We start from the raw sequence: 24,134 nt of genomic DNA, 5'->3' as shown, positions 1-24,134 counted from the left end.
CGTGCTAGTGCGCGTCGACTCCGACTCAATCGTCTTGGTTGACAGGGTGGTATCTGCCGCTGCCGCTGCTGCTCTGATTCCGCGTGCGACTGACGACCCTCGACACCCATCCGCTAATGGTGCTGCTGGCCTCGCCGTCTTGACCCTTGCCGTCGGGGATCTCGGGCGGGTTGAGGTCCAGTCCGGGGATCGCGCTCTGGGCCGTGTAGGCAGGTCGGCCGCGGTAGGAGCCGACCGGCGAGCCGGGCATGAGAGGTCCGGTATCGTCGGCGGCGTGGACCGACGGGGTACCCATGACGGTGCTCGCGTCGCCGAACAGCGAGTTCATCTCCTCCAGACGGACTCCACAAGTCTCGGGGTAGATGAAGTACACTATGATCGTCAGCGGGGATGCTTATTTTGCGGGTCACGATGCTACTCACCAACGACAAAACTGACGGCGCAGAAGAAAGCGTGCACCAGGTACAAACGCCACTTGATGTTCTCCTGCAGAATGGGCGTCATCTCTCCCACAAGCCAGTTGAAGGCCCAGTTGGTGGCCGTCGACAAACTGGCACCCTTGGAACGAATGCTGAGGGGCAAGATCTCCGGGGGGTACAACCAGGGGATAGGGCCCCACGAGTAGCCGAACGCCGCGTTGTAGATCATGACAAAGATGACTGTCAACATGGGCGTCGAGGGTATGTCGAGGTAAATCCAGTACGAAATCATCGACAAGGAAACGGTCATGACAACCGCACCACTCAGCAAGATCGGCCTTCTGCCCCACCTATCGACCAGATACCAGGGGGGAATGGTCGACAGGAAGTAGGTGATTCCGTTGACACCGGCCATGAGCACAGCATTGCGCCCGACCCAGCCAGCGGATTCGAAAACGATGGGAGCATAGTAGCTGATGACGTTGATGCCATTGAGCTGGGCAAGCCCCTGAGCCGACATGGCAATGAAGACACGGGTGCTGTATCGTCGGAACATCTCGGCGTACGTCCGCTCGCCCTCCTGGCGCTGGAGCAATACGTTCATCTTGATCTCGCGGTACTCGTCGCGGGCCTTGGGGTTGTGGATGTCACCCTTGCCGTAGAGGTTGGCAATGACGACAATGCCCTCTTCGTCGTGGTCATTATCAAGAAGCCATCTGTTCACGTGTCAGGAAAGCAAAACAGTCACACAGCGCGGACGGAGCACCAACCTTGGAGACTCTACGATGACCAAACTGCCGAGGCCGAGCAGGGCACCCATCACGCACTGCATCAACAAGGGAACACGCCACGACATGTCACTTTGGATGAAGCTGCAAAAGTAGTCGACCCAGACCGAGGTGGCGTAGCCGATGATGTTGCCGGAGAACTCGATGCAGGCGAGCTTTCCGCGGTTGTGAGGAGGAGAAATCTCCGACTGGTAGACGGGCACAATGGTGGACAGAGCACCGACACCCAGACCGGCGACAATTCTACCCAGCATCATCATGGGCATACCGTTCGCAAATGTTTGGAAGGCACCGCCAATGAAGAAGACGATGGAGCCGTAGAAGATTGTTTTGCGGCGGCCAATGATGTCTCCAACCTTGCCCACAATCAGGGACGAAATCAGAGCGCCAATCTCCAGAATGGCGACCATGGTACCGATCTCGAGACTCGAGGGGTGGTGGAAGTAGGCATTGAAGTACGTGCCGCTGGAGAGCAACTCGGTTAGCCATACGTGTCAAGGCAGCGTGGTCAGCAAACAGGAAGGTAACGTACGTGATGATTCCCGACATGACACCTTGGTCGTAACCGAAGAGGAACACGCCTAATGAGACGAAAATACTTGTGAAGTAACTGCATAGTGAAGTCAGCCATCGTGCTCGGAACCAAAGGAATTGGACATCTGGAAGGCATACATCAGGGCCTTGCCCGTGAGGCCGTGAATGGAGTGACCGCCCGACATGATGAGGCCGATGACTCGCTCGGCGCGAGTCGGACGGGGTTGGGCGATGTCTGGAACCTCGATAGCCTCCTTATCAATCTCTCCACGACGGGAGGGGGAGCTGTCGTGGCGGGCGTGGTCGTCTAGTTGTATGCGGACGCGTTTCGGCTTCTGGTTCTTGTGATGAGAAGGATGCCTCTTGTGGACGCCGGCTAGCAGCTCGTCATCGATGTCGCTGGCGAGCTGAATGCGAAGGGGGTCCTCTTCGTCGGCGAGCTGCTCTGCAATATCCCCAGTGTCGGTCCAGGACGATTCAGAACCGGAACCGTACGAGTCCTCAGATGACCTTGGACCGTGATGGTGTTGTTTGTCGTAAGAAGAATCTTGTTGGGTGTGGCGGCGGTCACGGTCACGGTCGTGTTGGGGGTTGTCGTCCCGATCAGATGCGAGCAATGACGTCGCTTGCTCGGTCTGGTCAGGGCGGGACTGCAGGGTCCGCAAGGGGATATTGGACGGGAGTCTTCTGCCTTGTGAGGAGGGAATCTTGGGCGGTTATGGGGCTGATAGCAGCAGCACCCTTCCGCTCACGAGGAATTGAAAAGGTTGGGGGGGAAGGGGAGAAGATAAGAATGCGGTTCGAGTCGGGTCTAAGAAACTACCTAGACAGACGGTCGACACGGACACGGGACGGAGAAAGAGAGAGATGACGGATCAATCAGGGACTGTCTGCAGCAGCGAGGAGCCGTATCGGCACGTAGCGCGACCTGGCGACTGGGGTGTTGCAGTTGCAGGTGCAGGCGGGCGAGCTGGCCGTGGACCGCTAACAGCGTTACGATACAGGCTGAGCTGGACTGGGGGAGGGGTCAATGATTGGGGGAGGAGAAGGGGAAATGGTTGGGCTGGAAGGGAGGGCCCAGGCCAGGCTGTGAGGCAATGGTAGTGAGTGGCAGGGAAGTGTCTCTAGACTCTAGGTAGGTAGAGACCAAAAACGTGATCCAGAAGGACGATGCGTGATGTGGTGATGGTGAGGTGGACAGTCCGGCTTGGTTCGGGGGTGGATGCTATCGATGCAACCTGCTGCACAGTGACACACAGTGATCCTTGGGAGACCACTGGAGAGCAGGGAAATGGTGGTTTTCGATCCACTTCACTCGCTGCTCCACTGTGGATACCCGCGTTTTCAGGTTCAGTGTTCCCGGTCCAACTGAACACTGAATGTCCAACACTGAGCTCAGTGAATCTCACAGTTGCCTTTTTTTTTTCTTGCTGTTGCTCGATTGAATTCAGCTCGTTCTTTTTTGGAGGGGTGTCGAATTGTCCTGGCTTTTTTTGGTTTGTCTTTTTCACCACAGATATGGCAACAACACAGGACGGTGGTGCCTTGCAGGGCTGGTCTGATATGACGACAGACGAGATAAGAGCACAGAAGCTTGCTTGTCCCGGTCTGGTCGTCGAGATTGATTGAGAGTCTCGTCTCGTCTCGTCTCGTCTGTTTTAGCCCTTCCAAAGCAGGAATCCCAGGAAAAAGAGTTCGATGCTATGCAAGGTATTCTCGTACCTCTGGCAAAAGCGCTTGACTCTTACTGGACGGCCAATTCTTGTCTGACTGGGACGCAGGCAGACGGGGACGGGGGCAATTGGCGGGGGGTAAGGTGAACTCGAGGTGGTCTGCAGATACCGACACCAAGCAGATGACCAGATGCCAACCTCTTTTGTCGTTGCGGCCTGTCGGCTCAAGGGTTGCAGCGGCAGGAGCGCAGGCAGACAGCTGATGCCTTACGCAACGATGCAGGAGCCGATGGGGTTCGGGTGAGGGAGAAATGGACTTTCTCTTCTTGCTGGCAGCCGTGCTGTGCTGTGCTTTGCTGTCTTGTCGAAGGTTGCTTCTCCTTCCTTGGATCTTCTTTTTCCACGCTCGCGCGTCGTTCCCTGCGCTTAGCGTCTAGCTTGAGGCAATGTGTCCGGTAGTAGCGCAGATCTACTGACGTCGCCTTGGCACCGTGAGAAAATGGCCCCCAGTCGTTCAGCACGAGCGAGAAGCGCTGCGATGACACCAGCACGCCGATGACGAAGGTGAACGGGGAGCTAGGCACGAGGCACCACAGGCAAACGGTAGCGCGCCGTTGGCCGTTTGCCGGTCTGGACACAGAGTACAGAGTACTGGTATCCGGTAAGGTAGAGTAGATTGCCGGGCTGGGTCGCAGCGGTACGTACGTCGCCGGAATGGAGCGAAGAGAATCAATGGGCATAAAACGAGAGGGTCAACAAAAGTCGGTCATGTGCCCGTTTGGCGAGTCGGGGATGATGGTCAAAGGAGTGTCAGATGGTCGGGGAAGGGGGGGAAATTCGGGAAAATGGTTTGAAGGTGGTTGACTTTCTGAGCCTCGTCGGGAAACAGGAACGCAGCACGAGACCTCCTTTTCTTTCGTTTTTCTGGCCCTCCTTCGGCCTCAGAGTTAACAGATGTTCCCTTCCACTTCCACTCTATCTGTCCAGTGCCAGTGCCAGTCCCTCTTTCCCCTGAAATGAGGATTATCCGGGCCTGGCGCAGGGGGGTAATGGATGGAACAGCTGGGACGCTGGAACACTGGGAACACTGGGATCTGGGGACCGGACGGGACGGCGTAGCCAATCTGCCAACACAATCAAAAAAAGACGAGGCCGTAAGAGATTGGCGGTGCCGTACTGATTACCTCACATCCGGCTCCTTTTCCTCGCTCGCATGCTCTCTCAGCTAATCCATTAGGTACGCAGTACCCCCCTCTTAGGTGAGCAACAACCAAAATGCTGGGCCAGCTTTATCTCCATCTCCAGTGGCTACGCGTCCCCCGTCTCGTCTCTCGTCCAATCTGCTTCAGCCCACTCAACTCCAGATTCGCAATCCCTCCCTCCCTTTTTCCTACGCTACCCGCCCGACGCCGCCAAACCGCCAAATCACACGCTACAGCTGTCTAGTCCGGGGCAAAACCGACCTACTTTTCCCAATTCCTCCCAAGAGGCTGATCTCGCACGTGAAACGCCTTTGCTGACTCGATTTGTGGGTATCCTCCATGCGTCCCGAGGGAAAGGATCACCGACTGCCTTTGTGCCCGTGGTCGGCCTTTCGGACCATGAGATACCGGATCGATACCCCCCCAACCTCTTTCGCCGCGATGCACTCTGGCTTCATGTGCCAATTGTCAATTACCAGCCAGCCGATTCGATTTTCGACTTCGATTTTCGAACTACGAATAAGACGATTAGATTGAAGATCACCACGGCCCGATCGTGGCGGATCGCCAGCCACCGTCCAGTCCAGTCCAGCCTCATGGTTTGCGGCTCGCACATGTCAAAAATAGAGTGAGAGTGTTCGAGGTGAGGGAACGAGCGTCAGGGCCCGCCTGGCCCCGACTTTCCAGCGACTTCCAGCGGTCGTCGTGGCGAAGCACACGGCCCCGTTTCGACGACGACGATGCCGAAGCGCGTCGCCGTGGCGGGGCCCACAACGGTCGGCTGCCCGCTTCCGACCCTCGACGTCATTTCCCAGGTTTCCATTTGTTTGCCTCTCGCTATTTTCGGGATCATCCCAATACAACAAAGGTCCGCCAAATGCTGTTGGGCAAGCAAGCCAGAAAAAGGGTTCACCCTGCCACGGGCGCCCTTTACCCCAGACGATGCAACCAACTTCATCTCTTTCATCCCTCACACATTCTCGAATTATATCCAACTTCACGGTCTCTTGTGTGATCGATTGACTGACTACAAGGGCCTCGGTGGGAATTGGCACTGTACCAAGACCCTGAAATAAATCGCTGCCATCTCGCCGGCCGCGACTCCACATGACGGCCCACCTGATCCAGATTCCTGCGAGCATCGCTCACGATGGTCCGTTTGGTGACACTACTGAACAGTGCGTGTGCTCGAGAGCAAAGAGCTGCATCGGGGCGGGGCATCGAACCGAGAAAAACCCGGTCCCTTCCTCCTCCCCCCCGCGTCCGCTTCTCACGAGTTGTATCCCGATTCCCGATATGTAACGGTTTCTTGCGATCTTTGCGGAGGAAGGGGGGAGAAACACTCGAATTCTTGACTAATAAGAGCCTGTGACCCGTCGACCGTGAAGAAGGGCAGACTTCCCCAGCCTTAGCTTGTAAAGTGGACGAACGTGGGGGTTTTATTACCTAAGTACCCGAGGTGCAAAAGGGTACGGGTACCCGTACGGGATGCGATTCAAACGACGGCAACTGCAATACAGAGCAGACACATGCATGTGTCTAGTCAGAGAGCTCTCCGGATATGTTTTTTTTTTTTTAATTTGCCAACTGTTGATTTATGCGCGACCTGTCCCCTGGACGGTGCGCTCGTCCTGGCCGAAAGGCTCGAAGCCGCCGTACGCGACACGCCAGGTTCTATGTTCCACGACATCGCTCACCTGCCTATCCGCTACGTCATCAGAGACAACCCAGCCGGAAAGAAACGAACCAGACAAGAAAGACCCTTTCCTTCACCGCAAGTCACGTTCGCAGGGGGACACGGAAATCCAGGGTTTGTGGGTCTTGGTAGTCGGGGTCAGGCATCGTGAAGTTGTGGGGCAAAAACAGACGGCATCAACAACCACACCAAAAACATACAACACCAGGTATTCGCTGGTCGTCACCGACCCAACTACTAATCCGGCCCTCATTGGCTTATCTAAGGGAGAGCGGACGGGATCCCGAGTTTTCCAATGGGTATGGTCGTATGTGATAGCTGCCGGCTCGTAGGAGGCTTATATCGCAAGAATTGTTGGAGCGGCAGACTGGATCACCCCCGAGCGATTCGGTAGTGATCGATCAGTGGGACCAGGAACAGTGATCAGTCTAGATAAAGAGATTAGTTAAAGAAGACATCTCACCCAAGTGATCAAAGGAACTGTCTAGGACCTGGACTCTTATACAGGATAAGCTTGAGTCCTCTTAAGTTCAGACTTATATAGCTCTTCAGCAGTCAACTCTGTGATTAACCTCGCTAGTACTCTTAGCTATCACCAAGACCTCCAAGATATTGGATCTACTCGCCTACGCCTACTGATACTATTGTCAATTTCCCAACTTACTGTTCAAACAACACTCACTGTCAGTTGGCTGGCCGCAACAACATGGATGCTTCCACAGTGGATAGAAAAAAACAAATCGCTGCAGAAGTGACGATACAGCTCCAACAGATAGGAATCCATTTCAATGGGAGCACTATTCTGGACGTGGGCTTCGGCTTTGGATTCAACGCAGCTGAATGGACGAAGCTAGGCGCCACAGTATTTGGCGTCGAACCGGATAAAGGCGCATACGCCTGGGCCGTGCAACAGAACAAAATCAGTCCAACAAATGCCCTATGCAGCAAGCTACAGGACGTGCCGAGCGGGTGGGGAGATCAGTTCGATGTGGCGACCGTGCTCTTATGGGAAATCCCTCGGTCAGAATACGACGTCGTTCTCAGCGAGTTGGCAAAGAGGGTTGTGCCGGGGGGGATCGTTGTCATTGGCATTCAAGAAGAAAAATACATTTTTGCTCCGGACGGTGTGGCTGTACAACCGCATGCGGAATGGTATTTTGGGAACGTGCAAACGATACAGTGCGCTTTCCAGGCAAACAAGTATCTACTCTTATGCAAAGACCCCGATGTCTAATGGCTGGGTCAGTGATATTCTTGGACGACGAACTGGCTGTTTGGTTTACTCTATTTGTTAGTTTGATCTACCGCTAGAATCGAGGAGAAGCAATCAGAAGTTCCATCTCGAACGAAAGCATGGCCGGGATGCTCCGCGTCCGCTGCTAGTGAAATACGTTATCACCCGCTCCCATCTAACTGAAGACCTTTCACCTCCCCCCTCCAAAGCACTTGAGAGATGGCCCCATAGCTAACGGTAGGCACCGGCCCCTGATATGCATCTGACGTGTCTGTAGAGTTAGACTCTACTCCACGGGCAAGGCTACGCCGCAACACGCAGCCAGCGACGTCCCTCTAACGGCTTATCTCACGCCTTCTGCGGTTTCATTTGGGAATGATCGCAACATAATGACTCCTATGTAGCCTGCAATTTCAGGGGACCTTCTGATTGTTGCCTCTGCTCTATAGTAAGAAGCTTTGTGAAAAGCTGCGGAGTTACGCTCGTGAAGACAACCCCATCGTCAAATGCGGTCAACCATTGTATGCCGTCAAGGCCACAACTTCAGTTTTCTCAAAGGTCGTTACTCGCTACCAAACGACTGTTTCTTTCGCCCAGACTTATCATGAACTCTCACCATCAAGGTTGGAACAGGAGCTCTTGTTTGCTTTCGCTATGGGTGGTGTCTGAAGGTGTTGATCATTGGCGCTACATGATAGTGTTTTACAAGAAGACAGTTTCAAAGACGTGAAATCTCACCAATTTCACCGCCAGCGATTTGGGCAATGTCACCAGCCACCCCCCAGCTTAATTCATATCCCCGAGCACCGGCACCGTACCCGTGGACAACTATCCTGCCATGGCCGAGGTCCTCCGTTTCGATACGAAGACCACCGTCTCTCCATGGTCGGCGACCAACATTCACCGCAAGTATCTCAAAGTCTTCCACTCTGGACACGAACTCCGGCCAGCACTTGACGGCATTCGCGAGAATGTCTTCCGTCTCTCGTGGCCGTATCTCGGTGCCCCAATCCCCCATCTGCTTGGTACCGCCCACAACCGTGCCCCCTCCCAGGGGGCGGGGGATCAAGAAAGACCAGGTGCCGTCGTTGTTGTGACGCGTGGCGGTCTTGTGGTAAGCGTTCCTGACAAGCACTGTCTGGCCGCGGATGGCGTTGCACCTGGGATCCAGGTCGAAGTTTCGTCCTGAACAGTTGATGACGAGAGGTGGAGGAGAACCCGTTGGCAGGATGTCGAAGGCGTCTTCTAGACGAGCCAGGCGTTTTTGGAGCACGTTCCCGCCGTTTTTGGTGAACCGAGAAAGCAACCACCGACAGTAGATATTGACATTGACAATCCAGGTGTTGTACTCGCACCCCCAGCGACCCCCCGGGTTCAGTTCGCCCTCTTCCAGCACGCGGAACTCGTCGCCATCGCCGCACGCATAGACATCGCCCGTCTTGAAGTGAACCTTGTCCTCGGGCAGATACTCCATGATCTCTCGGCCCTTGACCGACTGAATTCCAGACTCGGGGCTACGCAGGGCCAGATCCCGCATGATACGAGACGTCTCTAGAGCCCATACCTGCTCGGAGGCAAGCTGGCCGCGAGGATCGGTCCCGGGGGTCGGGCGGAAATGCGCACCCGCCCACATTGAGGCGTAGTCTACAGACGGACGCGGCGCGTCAACGAAAGGAGGGGTCAGGGGCACTTCGGCGGCGACGATCGTGATGCGGGTCCGTGGATGTCTGTCCTGGAGCACAGCCGCTGTCGTGAGTCCCAATACTCCGGCCCCGACAATGACGATGGGTTTGGTCGGAGACATTTCGATGCCAGGAAGTATTGAGCAAGCGTCTCTCAAGTTTCTTTGCGTATTTAACAAATTACTAAAGTCTTTTTGGAGAGAAAAAGCTGTGATTGATGTCAAGCCTAGCTCCAAGTTGCGTTGCCCAACTAGAAGCTCGGTTCGAGAATCCCGGGATATTTGTATAAGAATGCTCTTGGGGCAACCCCGCGTTGTTATCAGCAATCGGCACCAACACCGGACCAAGACCGTTAAGCTATCCTTCTGGGCCGAGTCAAATGCAACCCCTCCCGATCTTTGCTTGAGCCGAGTCACCTCTTTGGCCGAGTCACCATCGCAACATGCCAATCACCGAGATAGATACTCATCAGCTATCGAAAGGCAACCGTCATTGCCGCCTCGAGTGATAACATGTTACATCTTTGTCTATAGTACCTGGGGCCAATTAGTATAAATTCAGAGGGTTGGAACTACGTTGTATTATAAACTCTGAGAGTTCAGGAGAGTCGGTTGTGTTTCGCACGCATTGTCTACCACTTACAACAACATACTACTCCGATCGAATACATCGATCACAACCTTTGTCTCTTGCTTTATTAGCCCATTGTTCCAATTCTTTCTCACGGCCACGATGGCTCTGAGAACCGACGACTCGAAGGAAGACCACAAAGATGCGCCCGAAGATGTCGACCTCGCGAAGGTTGAAACCGCGCACGCCGGCGAGGTTATAAATCTAGAACAGCACCAAACCCACCGCGGTCTCAAAACACGCCACAGCCAGATGATTGCTCTCGGGGGCACCATCGGCACCGGCCTCTTCGTCAGTTCCGGCCAGGCCCTTCGTCTCGGCGGACCTGCCTTTCTCCTCGTCTCTTACATGATCACTTCGCTACTTGTATTCGGCATCGTCACCGGCTCGACTGAGTTCAGCTCATACCTTCCCGTTCCTGGCTCTACGACCGCCTACTTCGGACATCGCTTCTTCTCTCGCAGCATGGGCTTCGCCCTGGGGTGGATGTTCTGGTACATCTGCGCCATCACCGTCCCCGCTGAGATCACGGCTGCTAGTCTTGTCATCGAGTACTGGGAGCAGCCGGTGCCCACTGGCGTATGGATCGCCATCATTCTTGTCGTGATTGTTGCGCTGAACTGCTTCCCCGTCCATGTCTACGGCGAGGTAGAGTTCTGGTTTGCTTCGATCAAAGTTCTCGGTATTATCGGCATGCTATTTATGGCCCTCGTCGTCACTACCGGCGGGGGCCCCAAGAAGGAGGCCATCGGTTTCGCGTACTGGAACAGCCCTGGCGCCGTCAACCACTACATCTTCGACGGGCCTGTAGGGGTCCTGGCGGCGTTTGTCGCGACTTGGTGTTTCTCGGTCTTTGCTTTCGTCTTCTCGCCCGAGCTCCTCATCATCACTGGCGGCGAGATGCAGAACCCTCGTCAGAACCTCCCCCGCGCCGGCCGCCGCTTCATCTGGCGCCTGGTGATATTCTACGTCCTCAGCGCCTTCTTCCTCGGCATGATCATTCCCTTCGACGATCCCCAGCTCCTGGGAGGCGCCAGCGACGCGGGTGCCTCCCCGTGGTCCATCGGTGCCAAGCGAGCCGGCATCCGCGGCCTCGACTCCGTCATCAACGCCGTCATCCTCCTGTCCGCATGGTCGGCGGGCAACGCCTGGCTCTACATGGCCAGCCGCTCGCTCTACTCAATGGCCGTCTTCGGCATCGCTCCCGCGGCTTTCAAGCGCTGCACCGCGTCGGGCATTCCCTACTTCAGCATCGCCTTCAGCGCCTCCTTCTCGCTCCTGGCGTTCATGAACCTCAGCCAGTCGTCCGCGACCGTGTTCAACTGGTTCGTCAACCTCATCAACAGCTGCGGCTTCATCAGCTGGATCTGCATGTGCGGCATATACCTCCGCTTTCGCAAGGCGACTTTTGCGCAGGGTATCGTGGACCAGCTCCCCTACCGGTCCGTGTTCCAGCCGTACGCGTCGTACGTGTGCGTGGTGTTGTTCTCCCTGATGCTGCTCCTCAGCGGCTTTACGAATTTCCTCGACGGCCACTGGAGCACGGCCAACTTCATCACCACGTATATCGGGATCATTATTTTCTTAGCGTTCTATATGGGACACAAGGTCGTACGAGATTGGAAGTCTCCTTGGGTCATTCCGGCCGAAGATGTTGATCTGCGTACTGGTCTTCAGGAGGTTATAGAAGCGGAAGCTCCTGTATCCTGCAAACGTCATAAGTGGTACGATGTTTGGAGTCTCCTTTTCCGGTAGGCACAGAATAGGGAGGAGCATACGTATCCAAATCGGCGATATGGTTCCGTCGGAAGATTGCTCACGTTGTCTTCATCGCCCTGTCGTTGTCACCGACCCAACGACTAATCCAGCCCTCACTAGTATTATCTAGATAGAGCAGAGACAGCCTTCTTCGTAATAGCATTTGAGTTAGAGATTCTAAGGAGTACACATTTATTTATATAGATATATTTTGTTGTCTTCCCGTGGGCATTAAATAGATACTCTGATGTCCTGATCACTCAAGGATTGCCCTCTCTAGTAACCGTAGCCACTACCGCCGCCGCCCTTTGGAGGAGCAGAAGGACCGTTGCCGGCCGGGGGAGACGGACCACCGCCGCCATACTGTCCCCCAGGCGCATTACCCTTGGGGGAAGCAGAGGGACCGTTTCCGGCCGGGAGAGGAGAACCGCCGCCGTTGCCATACTGCCCTCCAGGGGCACCACCCTTTGCAGTTGGAGGAGCAGGACCGTTACCTGGTCCTCCGGGACCAGATGGTGGTGGAGGAGGTCCGATGGGCTTTCCTCCTCTGATCTGATCGGGAATCTTGGGAACGGGGCCCTTGCTGGCAACCCAGGTGTCGACGTTGCCCTGGTCAGAAGCGGTGAAGCTGGATGGAGCCCACCGTGCGGGAAGTGCCTTTGTGCATTCCGTCAAGTCGTTGATGTTGTACACACCCAGGAGAGAAAGACGAACGTATTCGTGGGCGTACGCCTGATAAAAAGTCAGCATGGTTCATGGAAGAAACAAACGAGATGTACTTACCGCGTTCCACGCAGCCTGGCCACCGGGACCGGCGAAAGCAGCAAACTGGCCGCTGGTGCTGGGGTATTTGGACAGTGCAACATCGCTATTAAATTTGAACACGCGCGGCGGAGCGTTGCCAATGGTTTCCGAGTAGAACTTGACATCCCACACACCAGGGGTGCTGTCCTGAGGGTCGCCGGCGCGCGAAGGGTCAACGAAGCGTTGTTGACTGGTTGTGTGCGCACCTATGAGCGAAATAAGGCCATAAGAGCTGATGGTTTTGTTGTTGAACAGGTCGATCAGGGTATCAGCTGGGCTATTGACGTCCGGAAGGAGGTTGGGAGGAGCGGCAACTGATGAATCTTTTCGTCCTATAAAAGTCCTAACACGAGGACCTAGCGGACAAACAACCGTAGCGACATTTGCGGAGAACTGGATGAGGTCCGCCATGCCGATTCCGTATTGCTTATACTTGTTGTACCATGTCTTAGTTTGCTCGACGATTTCTTCTAAACCTTTGTTCTCGACGCGCGAGATTTCAGAGGAGGACAGAACAATCGACCCGTCAGCTCCACCGAGGTTTCCGGTTCCCTTGGACCAACCAGCAGCATCGTGGAAACCAAGACGAATGGCTGCACGAGCGTAGTCAGTGCAGCGGCCGGATTCACCTTTGAAAGTGGTTGCGAGGTCGTCTGCGATATACTTCCAGATGCAACAGATGTCGGCAGCACATGCTGGTGTATCTTTGGCTGGGCATGCGCCATTATTGGGAGGTGGAGGACTACCGCCTGGGCCTGGCGGCTTACCTTCTCCAGGGGCGGGAGGTTTGCCACCACCGGGAGCAGGTGGGGCACCGCCACCGGGTGCGGGAGGAGTGCCGCCGTAGGGCCCACCTCCCGGGACCGGAGGAGCACCTCGACCAGGACCAGGTGGGGCACCGCCTGGAGCCGGGCGAGCGCCGCCGCCACCAGAAGGCGCACCGCCACCACCTCCGTAACCGTAGTCTCTGGGATGGATGGGAGCGGATCTCTTCTTGCCGGAAGAGTAAGCTTCATCGCTCTCAGCGTTGCCAGAACCAGACAGGAGCTGCTTGATGTTCTTGCCAACGGGCGTGAGCTTCGAGTCGTCGAGCGTCGCGAGGTCCCCAATGATCTCGGTCGACTTGCCGCCGTCGGACTTGCCCTGACGGGCCGCGATCTCAGCGAAAGTGTTCTTCATGCCGGGGTAGCCGAGAACGGGGGTTGCCACGAGGGCTGCGGTGAGGATGGAAACGCGCATGATGAAAGAGCGAGACCAGCTGGCGGGTTATTCAGAAACGAATGTGATATTAAAAGCGAAAGTGTAGAAGACAGAAGTTGTCTTGGGGATGAACGAATGTAGAGAGACGGGAGCTTGAAGCCGCTGTGTCCTGAAGAGAAGCATATACATGATTGCGGGAGTCGCTGACACCTTATATGCTGAGTCGTGATGCGAATAACTTCAGTTTCTGGTTCCGAGCGCACGATGCGAAACCACTTCGTCTTTTCAAAGTCGGGTGGAGGAGAGCCGTGAACCGGAGCTAGCATGGGATCGCATCAAAAGATCCTGATGCACGTTGACGCCGGCCATAACCACGGCGCCGTGTGGTGTTCGACGACTTTATCGTATCCTTTGGCACTACGGCTGCGTTGAGCCGGGCGGAAGACTGAGGTTCCGGGCATCGGTTGCGATCTTGCTCAGCTTCGCTTCTGTTCGATACGTGAAACTCGATCGTGCTTGTGGCTGCCAGCTGCTGCCGTTGCATAGCCTACGAGGCGTCGTCGAGAACTGTGGATGGCTTGCACTAACCCATGGAGCTGTAAAATTGAACATCGTCATTGTTGGCTATGGGGCGTTTCTGTTGTCTTGAGAACAATTCTAATGAGTTGAATTCCTGGCCGTGATATGAGCAATGGCAGATGCGTCTTCTGGCCGTGATGAGATGTTGACATGCTCAGCTCTTCGTGCATGATAAGATATGTGACAGTTGCCAAAGATGCCCACATCACGTCGCGCACTTGTCATTCCTACCCGTGCACTCAGCAACGGTCTGACTGACTGATTGACTCTTGACAGACATCTGTATGTGTGATCAGACTAGCTATCAGGTTAGATACGCGCCTAAGAGTGTTCCGGACTAGCAGACCGATGAAGAAAAGGGGAACCGCTCTTAGCGTAAGAACCGCACGTACATAAGCCTTTGGTGGCTGATCCGATGTTCTGTGCAACAATAATAGTCTTTTTTTAGTCCCACACAGCCAGATTAATGTTCGGATTCCCCTGAAACGGGACGCCCGCCAGCCCGAGCGAAGACGCCCCCTCATTGGCTTACCTATGGAAGAGCAGACACGATCCCGAGTTTCCCGATGGGTATGGTCGTCTGTGACAGCTTGACACTCAAAGGAGGGTTATATCGCCAGAGTCGTGGAAGCGGTCCGGTCCACGGCATGCATCTATACACTTGATCTTTCCCTCTGGATGGTGCTTTGGGGTGGGATTTCAAGCATCATCTTTCGTTACAGATACGTTGATGGCGGTCTTTGTCTCTCAAACTTCGGGGCGGGAACTGTTTCCAAAGGGTCGCTGTTGAGGGAGTGTGGCGATCGATTCTGGAGGAAATCACCAGTGCTTTCTACTCCTAAAGAAGTTGACTGATGATGAGAAGCAGCCTGACGATGGCTTGTCAATCTCCTAGCTATTGAAACTACATGACTGTGTAGGTTGAACCGCAGTATCTTGACGACTAACCCCATGGATCTCATTTCTTGCATTAAGGTAGAACAACGAGTTACAGCTGTAGATGTAGACCGTCTCTTTATGCGATCAATCATCTGCAATAGAGCTAACCTGTTGTCTATACGCTTTCGCGCTTGACAACTAACTCATCTTACTCGGTTCCAATGTCATGGAAATTTATCCTATGATAGATTTGACCCGCCGTAGGTGACAACTCCGGGGACTCCGAGATCAGAAGCTACCAATGGTACATCTTGGCCATTCGGCCTCAGAAGGACTCGTGCTATGTCCCCGTCGGCCATGTATACTATTGCATGCGGACGTAAGGCCTCCCTCAGTGAAGTACCCCATCTGGTTAACATTATGTTGCATTGTAACCGCTGCTTTCGATCCGCCAGTGATCTCGGTTTCGGTTTCACTAGAAGCTTTGCAAAGAACTGCGGAGTTGAGTGACTGCGGACTTTTGTGACGCGGAGTTGAGAAGCGGCGGAGTTTACACTTTCTCGTGAATACGCTCGCGTTGTCGAATGTAATAACCCCTTATGTAGCACAGTGGTCCAAACTATAGTTCTCTCAAAGGCCGTTCCTCACCAGCAATCCGCAACGACGGCCTCGTCCTGCACGACAGTCCACGTCCAAGAAGCAAACGACGCCTAGTTGACCCAAATTGACGGGACCAATCATCATGGTTCAAGTTACCGTGGCGGGCGGAGTTTCCTGTAAGATAACCCAACTAAGTCGGCCAGCACGAGGGTCCTAACGTGTAATAGCGATTGCCCGCGTGGTAATCGACGCCATCCTGGAAAAGAAGAAACACCGTGTAACTTCACTTACAAGCCAGGTCAGTGAGAAATCCTCAGCCGGTAGATGATACTGAAGAGATAAAAGGAGGTTGACTCGGTGGATGAGAACGGCATCCATTGGAAACATGCCGATTACGACAATAAGTCCGACCTAGTCAATATCCTACGCGGCACTGACGTCCTACTGTGCTTCTTCTCAGCGAGAGACACTGCCACAGTCGCCCGCAGGCAGAAGAACCTCATCGACGCCGCCGTCGAAGCCGGAGTGCGTCGTTTCGCCCCCGCCGAGTATGCTGGGTAAGTAGAAGAGACACTTGACATGAACATAGAATCCTGCGTTGACTCGAAATCTCTACAGCCGCAACTACAACGGCATGGCCATGTTCGAGTTCAAGGACGACGTGAGAGAGTACCTCGAAGCTTTGAACAGACACGAAGGCAAGAACGGGTATCCCGGCTGACCCGACTTCCCTCGAACGCTGACGCATGTGTTCCGAAAGGTCCTCGAGTATTCCCTCTTCCAGACGGGCATCTTCACAAACGAGTTTGCGTATCCGCACAAGACGGCCACGCACTTCGAGCCGCTACGCATGTACGTCGACTTCGAAGCTCGCAGGGCGATTCAGCCCGGGGCTGGAGACCATACGATTACCCTGACGACTGTGGAGGACATCGCGGCGGTGGTGGCCGAGGCAGTGGAGTTTGAGGGGGAGTGGCCGCGTGTCGGAGGGATTTGTGGTTCAAGGCTCACGGTGAATGAGTTAATTCGGCTCGGGGAGAGCGTCAGGGGTGAGATTTTCTCGATTATTCGGGAGCTTGATGTCGGCAACTGACACTTTTCAGGACCCTTCGTGGTGGAAACGGTGGACGAGGAAGCGGTCGAAGCGGGCAGGTTGACTACGTCGTGGTACCCGCTCATCGAGCACGCTGGAGTACCTGAGGGTCGGAAGGAGGAGCTGTCTAAGTTGGCGAGTCTGAACTTTCTGAAGGCCACGATCAATGGCTCGTGGAACGTGTCGGAAGAGTGGAACAATCTGCTTCCGCATATTCAGTTCACGGATGCTAGGAGGTATTTGGCGCAAGTCTGGGAAGACAAACTTTGAGCTCTACCGGTAGTCCTGAGGAAGTATATAAGAACTAGGTCTGTGTGACTAAGTCCGCTTCCTCAACAAGACAATATGGAGTGGGCCTTTATCCGCTTTTGACAAGCCAGGACCATTCTAGTCAATGCCTCAGATGAGGCGACCTTGTAGAGGGAGGTATCGGATGTTTATGCTCCCGGACACTCAACTTAACGTCTCCCTCAGGTATCACGTTCCGTATACCTGCAGAACAGAATCAAACACCAGAAGTAGCAGTGTTTGCTCTTTTACACCTCTAGAGAACGATGTGCTCGCATCGCATTGAAGTATGGCATGCCTTGATGGTAACGGTGAAGGACGAGCAACATGGATTGGGATTTCCTGACGATCCACCTCCTCACTATTTAGAGCACCTCATTTATCCTTCCCCCGGTATTTGCACAGACAGTACTGACTTCGGTAATCCAAGTCCGACGTGGTGACGAATATCGGTCACGGGCTGTCCCCGACACAACGGTCATGAAGACTTTTTGGCCAAGTAGACACTACGAACTCCAGGGAATACCTAGATACCATTGGCGGATTGAACATCAAACACACTTGGACATGTTGGAAAACCTTGGTCCAGTTTGTTGAGAGCGATAACATTTCATCTGTAAGATGCAGATGAAGTCCAGATGAGATATAACACTGTGAATTCCGGTATAAATTGTGGAACCCGCGCATAGGCTTTTTAACAGAAGTCGCCGTCAGTGGATGCAGATGATCATTTGAGTTATACTCGTTTTCGAACCGCTCGTTGCTGGTTCATCACTCTGCCAGCTCTGCCACGCCAGTCGAAACGGCCGTCTCGCCAACATCGGTTCCGTGGATGTGGTTGGCAGGTGAGTAACCAAGGGACGAGGGATAACTCGTATAAGCTGCAATGAATGAAGGACAACAGGGACGATAAATGCCTAAGATTGGAGTGTCTCCAAGCTGGGCTTCCAGCAAAATAGGATGACCACGAAAGAACCGAACCGTCTGCAGCTAGCCAAGCAAGAGAAAGCCTGGCAATCAAGCCTGACAATGGTAGATTCTTCGAAATCGGATAATGGCGTGGGATTAACAACGCCTTTAAAAGGATCATTTTACGTGACATAATACCTTGTTGAATAACAGAAAGACTCCAATTACTTGATATGTGTCTTGTCGATGATGGCGCTGAAGGGGAGCGTTTGGAGCATATGTGGCAAATCAGCCAATCAGAAGCTCGCATTCCAACCTTTCGCGGATGGCGGGGTCCGCTTGTCACTGCATCTCCCCAGCTCTCCCCAGCTCCATCAAACAAAGACTCAAGATCCTCCACCACACCTCACTCATACACTCACTCATCATTCCTCAATCTTCTCATCTCATCGTCAACTTACATATACCCGGGAGAAGCCATATCACAACCCTCACTCGCAATCATCCAGAGTCTCGAATCCAAGAGCGTACAGAACCCCTCATTACCCCTCCAAACCCACCACACACCAAAAAATGTCCCACTGCCACGACGAACACGACCACAGCCACGGCGGCCACGGCCATGACGAGCACGACCACTCGGACGACATCACCCCGGCCCTTCAGCACTCCCTCTACGGCCACGTCAACTTCGACGATGTGACGGCCCTCAACGAGTCGCAGATCGGCAGCGCCAAGGCCGTCGTCAAGAAGACCTGGGCCGAGCGGCTCGAGGCCGAGCCCGAGGTTGTTAGTGATGCGGACGAGCAGTTGTTGGTCAACGTCCCGTGAGTCCAACCCCTTCTTTTTTCATTTCGTATAAATATGCATCACGCCTCAGATCCCGTTTTCAATGAAATCTCATTCTCACACCAACTCTCATCCTCATCATCCCTCGCACCACAAATTGCCTTCTCTAACACAACACACTAACACAAAACGCCAGCTTCACCGGCCAGGTAAAACTCCACGCCCTCCTCCTGCGCACCTCCGACTCCCCCTCGGCCCCGCGCACGCTCAAGGTCTTCATCAACCGCGACGACCTCGACTTCGCCACGGCCGAGGACGCCTCCGCGACCCAGGAGTTCGAGCTCTCGCGCACCGCCCAGGTCCAGGAGATCCCCGTCAAGCGCGCCCTCTTCGGCCGCGTCCAGCGCCTGACCCTCTTCTTCGTCGACAACTTCTCCGACGGCGACGAGGACGAGACACACGTCAGCTACCTCGGCTTCAAGGGCGAGTGGATGCAGCTCGGCCGCGCCCCGACGAATATCATCTACGAGGCCGCCGCCAACCCGGGGGACCACAAGCTCAAGGGCACCGGGATCAACCAGGTCGGCGGGGGCATCGGGGGACGGCAGTGATGAGGAGGTGAAGACTGGCGGCGGTGGAGGTAGATGGGTAATGTTTGTTCACGGTGATCACGAAGGATTGGGAGGGAGGAAAAGGACGGTTTCCAAAGAGAAAGAACTGGGGGGTATTCTGGTATCTCCAACAAGCCTAGCGCTACGGCATAGAAAAACACACACGCTAATAATGACCTGGAAAAATATAAACAACACTGCACCAAAAAAGACGATCGCCACCCGTTCCAACCGCCGCTGTTTAGAACCCGGATTTCCTCTTCCCCTTCTTCTTGGGCGACCGCATCCCGTGTCGTCCGGCGAGGGGCTGCGACATGACCTGCGGTATCTGTGACGACATGACGGGCTGCGACGAGCGCACGGGCGAGAACTGGCTGGACTCGATGACGGGCGGCGCGAGCTTCGGCAGGGGCTGCGTCGCGGGCTCCGGCTGCGTCGCGGGTTCCGAGTCCTCCATCTCGTCCTGCGTGGTGCCGCCGCCGCCCTGCGAGGAGACGGGCGCCTGCGAGCTGCCGCCGTAGAGCTGGGACTTGCGCTTGCGGCGGCGGGATTCGACGCGTTCGCGGCGCTCCTTGATGGCGTCGATGTGTTTGGTGGAGGAGGCGAGGACGGAGGAGACGTAGTCGTCTGTGGGGACGCCGCGCTTGGCGGGCCAGTAGGAGAGGACGGAGTGCTGGCGGGCCGGGGCGTCTGTCGTGTTGATGTCTGCGGCGAGCATGCTCAGGCGCGAGAGGGCTGTCGATGCGGCCTCGGCGGCGGCGGCGGCGGTGTCTCGGGAGGCGGCGGCTGAGGATTGGGGTGCGGAGGAGGAGAAAGGGTTTGAGGAGAAGGGGTTCGAGGATGAGAAGGGCTGCGAGGAGTGTTTTGCTGGGGACATTGAGCCGCGGGGTTTCAGGGGTGACATGGAGAGTCTGGGCTTGATTGGCGACATTGTGACACGGGATGCCTTGACTGGGGACATTGAATTTCGTGGTTTAAGAGGAGACATGGAGAGTCGTTGACTGCCGAGCGAGGATCTCTGGCTGGACATGGAAAGTCGCTGGCTTGATTGCTGTGGTGGTAGGTCGGGTGGTGTTGGGACCCAGGTGGCGGGCTCGTCTTCAACTGTCAGAAGCTTCTCGTCGAGAACGGCGACACCGAAAAGGGATCTAGCGATGGCTTCGGCCGTCTCGGCGAGGACGACGCTGCGGGAGTGATGTGCTCGCGGGTTGAGGTCGGCTGTACCCCAAAGCTGTTCGAGTTGGTGCCGAATGTCTGCCAACGGGGTGGTTGTGTCGGCACCCCGTAAAAGGTGTGTTGCAAATGGTTGGGCAACGATTCGTTGATCGTACGTGGCAAAAAGCTCCTGGAGACGTGAGTCCCATGCTGCTATGGCCTCTCCGTCCATCGGAGGCGCTTCGAAAGCTACTTCGTATTCGTGCCTTTTAACCGTTAGCGAGCTGCACATGTCTCTTCCGCTTCGTTTCAGACTTACAAAGTGTGCAAAGGAATGTAACCGCCCTCGGTCTCCAGGCAGTTCATCGTCGCCTCGTAGATGGCTTCGAATACGGAAAGAGGGCGCTCGATATTAGGGGTCTCAGCAGCCTCGATGATCGAGTCGATCGATACAGCAATACGGGATGCAAATAGGTCGAAGTTATGAGTTCGTGGCCACCGCTGCTGGATCTGTTCGTCTTTAACATCCCGAGTCTGTTCCAATATTTCCTGGTACCGATTGGCGCGACGCTGTACCAGCTCGTCCATGTCGCCCAGGCCATCCGGAACCACGAATGTGTCGCCGATGTAGTGAAGGAACTGCTTCCTTCTTTTCCGGTGCGCTCGCCTCTGGGCATTTTTTGACCAGTCACGACTGTTGTCAGGAGGGACGACCTCAAGATCCCGGGCGGATGAAAAGGCCATGAGCGTTTGGTTCATACCAAGGTCCCTTCCGAGGATGAAGAGCTGTTGGAATCCGACTTCGCGATTCCGGTACTCCGCACCTAGACCGGCGTCCGAATCTGATGACTCCGGCATGAAGCGGGCTGGAGTAGGGCACAACGTGTGCATCTTAAGCGGCCTGTCGGTAGACCCATTTTCAACCCTCATCATGTAATGCTGGAATTGTGGTAGCCCGGTCTCCTCGGGCACGGAAAGCCAAAACAGCTCGACTTCCGGAGACTTCTCAGAGTAGAGGTATGCGATACAAGTCTCTTTGCCCCGTTCATGTCCTCTATGGTGAACCGTAAGCTTGAGACTGTCGGCATCTGAGCCCCTGAGATGTGCGAATGACTGAAGTGTGGAAATATCGCCCGTCTTGTACCCAGCAGCTGCCTCGGATGAAGTTTCAATCCAGAACAACGCTGATGTTGTCAGAACAATCACCTGAGTTCTGTTCACAGGATTCGGCTTTACGTCGAGAATGTAATCCGCTTCATTCGTCTTCAGTACCGGCAAGGTTTTTCGAAAACTTGGATCTTTTAAGTCGATCACCTCGAACCGAGTGCGATTCCACAGCAGGAGCTTCTTAGACAGCGCAGTGAGAGCAGCCAGGTCGTTCTCAGTGTTGAGCTCCTCGATGGAGTGAACGTCCCAGAGGTCCACGCCCATACCGGCGGGGCCGATCCACAACACACCATGAGGCTCTGAGCGGAAAGCTGGCGAGTCTTCGTCTGGCAGTTGATCCGTGACACCCAGTTCAATGTGGCCGCAGTGTCTCAGCTTCGCACGCTTGCTGGTGGAACCTACCATGTCTCGGCCCTTGATATCCCAGACACTGTAGTAGCCACACTCGTCGATGATGGCAAGTTGTGGAGGTTTCCGTTGAGATCCGTACCTGAACGAAACGTCGGAGTGGGCAAAACCTCCCGTCTGTTCTGAGGTGATGGTCAAGATAGGCTTCGGGTTGACTCGGGAGGGGCGTTCGATAGCCCTGGCGATCCCTGGCGGACGCTCCGAGACTGGGATTCGGTGGTATTCCGGTTGAAGTATCGTGGTCGATGTCCTCTTCTGAATGAGAAGCCATCGTGTAGGCTCGAATCGTACCAGACTGAGCGCGGGCTTGATCTGTTGAATAGGGGCACCGTCGCTTGACCAAAGTACTGTTTCCTCCCTGTCCTGCTGATCGACGTTCAATAGCTGTAAGCTGGGATTCTCGTGCTCGCCCCACTGCCATTTCGTCTCGTTCAATTTGGAAAGCCGAAGGAGCTCACCCGACTCGCCCGTGGCCATGGCGAGCACAGGAACCGGATGGACGCGGGTGTGGTTGCTAACGTCCGCCATCTGGCTGATGGCCATGAGCGGCTGCGCCGAGGGGGCTGCAGCTTCGGGCTGCATGATCTGAGAGAGGCCCTCGGCTAAAAAGCCGGTGGCTTCGGAGCTGCCTATGAAAGCTTCCGGGTGGGCGTTGAATAGCCATCGTCTCTGCACTCGCTGCGAATCAAAAACCGTCGATGCCGGCGCGGTCTCCGTCGAACGAGTGGGAGGGTACCACGCCTCCAAAGGCTGGATGATGCGGAGTGCTTGAGCTGTCGAGGCGTTAGCATCGTGAGATCAAGGCGTCGGTGGCTGACGTACGCTGACTCGGAAGACGACTCGCGTGCAGTTGAGGCGGTCCTGCCTCAAGACCTTCATGAGGGATGATTGTGATTCTCGGAGGGCCGTACAAGCGGCTGGTCTCCTCCCGTTCGTCAGCCATTAGACCCAGTTGTTTCCCTTAGATCCAAGCTATGTGTCCGTGAGAAATTGAGCATATCGTGAGAAAGTGACGGCGTGTGTTGCATCATGCGAAGGGTGGTGATGATCGGAGTCGGTCGGACGGTGTGCGATCATGGACCATACGGCTGCCTGATGATGGGAAATAAGATCCAAAAAGAAGCAGGCGTCAAGAAGCAAATGCCGGCGATCGCAGCAAAATTGGTGTCATAACGATATGTGACGGTTAAGACATGCGATTGAGACTGAGAAGTGAAAAAGTTCGGTTCGTCGCGGCTCTCAGCGCGAGTGCGACGCCCATTTCCGGTAGTTGCCCACTTTGAACCAGCTAATCCCTGCACTATGGCTTTGTTCCATTGTCCCAGCGCGTCGGACGCGTTTTGGCGCCGAAGTGGTGCCCCGCTTCCACTCACGGCCCAAAGTGAACCTCATCCACTCCACCGAGTGTGCAGCCGTCCGTCTCATCCTCCACTCTGGACGAACCATCGGCGAGAATTCGAGACCGAGGATTGCAGTCGTCCAAAATGCCCGTCGACGATAGAACCGGCAAGCAGGCTGCTGCACAGCAAGCCGTCGACATCCTCCACGAAATCTCAGTCATCCTCGTTAGTTGGGCCAGTCATGCCTCGCCTTTGGGACTTCATGCTAACGGTTTGCATGTGAAGAACTGTCACCTGGACCGCCGCACACTCTCTATCTGCATCTCCATGATTGAGAACGGCGTCAACCCTGAAGCTCTCGCCGTAAGTGGATAGATGAACTCTGGGGAGACTTTAGCTCACGTCGCATTATTAGACCGTTGTCAAAGAGCTGAGAAAGGAGGCTCAGGAGGTCGATGCTCAGGTTGCTTCGCGACGCAGATAACACTACATACCCCCAGGGTCCTCGTTATGACGGTTATGATGCAGGGAAACGGACAGGATGGGAGTGATCATTGGACGGCGTTCTTTGGCTTTGGGTCTTGCTCAGTATCACATTCTACTATTATGGAAACTTAATACCCAGTATCCGCGGGTTTACCAAATTCAGTATCCCGCTCCAGGCCAGTAAAATCATCCTACTTAAAACGCCAGCAT

The 24,134-nt window shown here is 55.0% G+C and overlaps 8 protein-coding genes across 8 annotated transcripts; 4 read left to right on the top strand and 4 right to left on the bottom strand.

Moving 5' to 3' along the window:
- Nucleotides 1-25: 25 nt before the first annotated feature.
- On the bottom strand, nt 26-2,358 carry CkaCkLH20_04012 (uncharacterized protein; the record flags this gene model as incomplete). Its single annotated transcript, XM_038886731.1, has 5 exons — nt 26-372; nt 423-1,135; nt 1,190-1,672; nt 1,740-1,817; nt 1,880-2,358. 5 exons carry the CDS (start codon nt 2,356-2,358, stop codon nt 26-28), a joined length of 2,100 nt encoding a protein of 699 aa, XP_038747981.1.
- A 5,906-nt stretch (nt 2,359-8,264) lies between these two features.
- Nucleotides 8,265-9,350, bottom strand: CkaCkLH20_04011 (uncharacterized protein; the record flags this gene model as incomplete). Its single annotated transcript, XM_038886730.1, has 1 exon — nt 8,265-9,350. The coding sequence occupies one exon, from the start codon at nt 9,348-9,350 to the stop codon at nt 8,265-8,267; it is 1,086 nt and encodes a 361-aa protein (XP_038747980.1).
- Nucleotides 9,351-9,960: 610 nt separating this feature from the next.
- On the top strand, nt 9,961-11,613 carry CkaCkLH20_04010 (proline-specific permease; the record flags this gene model as incomplete). The annotated part of the gene is made up of 1 exon (XM_038886729.1): nt 9,961-11,613. One exon carries the CDS (start codon nt 9,961-9,963, stop codon nt 11,611-11,613), a length of 1,653 nt encoding a protein of 550 aa, XP_038747979.1.
- Nucleotides 11,614-11,892: 279 nt separating this feature from the next.
- CkaCkLH20_04009 (ligninase H2) lies at nt 11,893-13,659 on the bottom strand (the record flags this gene model as incomplete). The annotated part of the gene is made up of 3 exons (XM_038886728.1): nt 11,893-12,348; nt 12,400-13,130; nt 13,188-13,659. 3 exons carry the CDS (start codon nt 13,657-13,659, stop codon nt 11,893-11,895), a joined length of 1,659 nt encoding a protein of 552 aa, XP_038747978.1.
- A 2,161-nt stretch (nt 13,660-15,820) lies between these two features.
- Nucleotides 15,821-17,041, top strand: CkaCkLH20_04008 (NmrA-like protein; the record flags this gene model as incomplete). The annotated part of the gene is made up of 6 exons (XM_038886727.1): nt 15,821-15,854; nt 15,906-15,976; nt 16,024-16,235; nt 16,297-16,339; nt 16,439-16,727; nt 16,782-17,041. The coding sequence occupies 6 exons, from the start codon at nt 15,821-15,823 to the stop codon at nt 17,039-17,041; spliced, it is 909 nt and encodes a 302-aa protein (XP_038747977.1).
- Nucleotides 17,042-18,541: 1,500 nt separating this feature from the next.
- Nucleotides 18,542-19,368, top strand: CkaCkLH20_04007 (60s ribosomal protein l3; the record flags this gene model as incomplete). Its single annotated transcript, XM_038886726.1, has 2 exons — nt 18,542-18,795; nt 18,954-19,368. The coding sequence occupies 2 exons, from the start codon at nt 18,542-18,544 to the stop codon at nt 19,366-19,368; spliced, it is 669 nt and encodes a 222-aa protein (XP_038747976.1).
- Nucleotides 19,369-19,609: 241 nt separating this feature from the next.
- CkaCkLH20_04006 (uncharacterized protein) lies at nt 19,610-23,041 on the bottom strand (the record flags this gene model as incomplete). Its single annotated transcript, XM_038886725.1, has 3 exons — nt 19,610-20,789; nt 20,843-22,871; nt 22,921-23,041. 3 exons carry the CDS (start codon nt 23,039-23,041, stop codon nt 19,610-19,612), a joined length of 3,330 nt encoding a protein of 1,109 aa, XP_038747975.1.
- Nucleotides 23,042-23,582: 541 nt separating this feature from the next.
- Nucleotides 23,583-23,922, top strand: CkaCkLH20_04005 (uncharacterized protein; the record flags this gene model as incomplete). Its single annotated transcript, XM_038886724.1, has 3 exons — nt 23,583-23,663; nt 23,724-23,801; nt 23,854-23,922. 3 exons carry the CDS (start codon nt 23,583-23,585, stop codon nt 23,920-23,922), a joined length of 228 nt encoding a protein of 75 aa, XP_038747974.1.
- Nucleotides 23,923-24,134: the final 212 nt, after the last annotated feature.

The sequence above is a fragment of the Colletotrichum karsti genome (assembly GCF_011947395.1).
Source record: "Colletotrichum karsti strain CkLH20 chromosome Unknown Scaffold10, whole genome shotgun sequence".
In the NCBI taxonomy this organism is placed as follows: domain Eukaryota; kingdom Fungi; phylum Ascomycota; class Sordariomycetes; order Glomerellales; family Glomerellaceae; genus Colletotrichum; species Colletotrichum karsti.
This window is presented reverse-complemented; position numbering and strand designations above follow the sequence as displayed.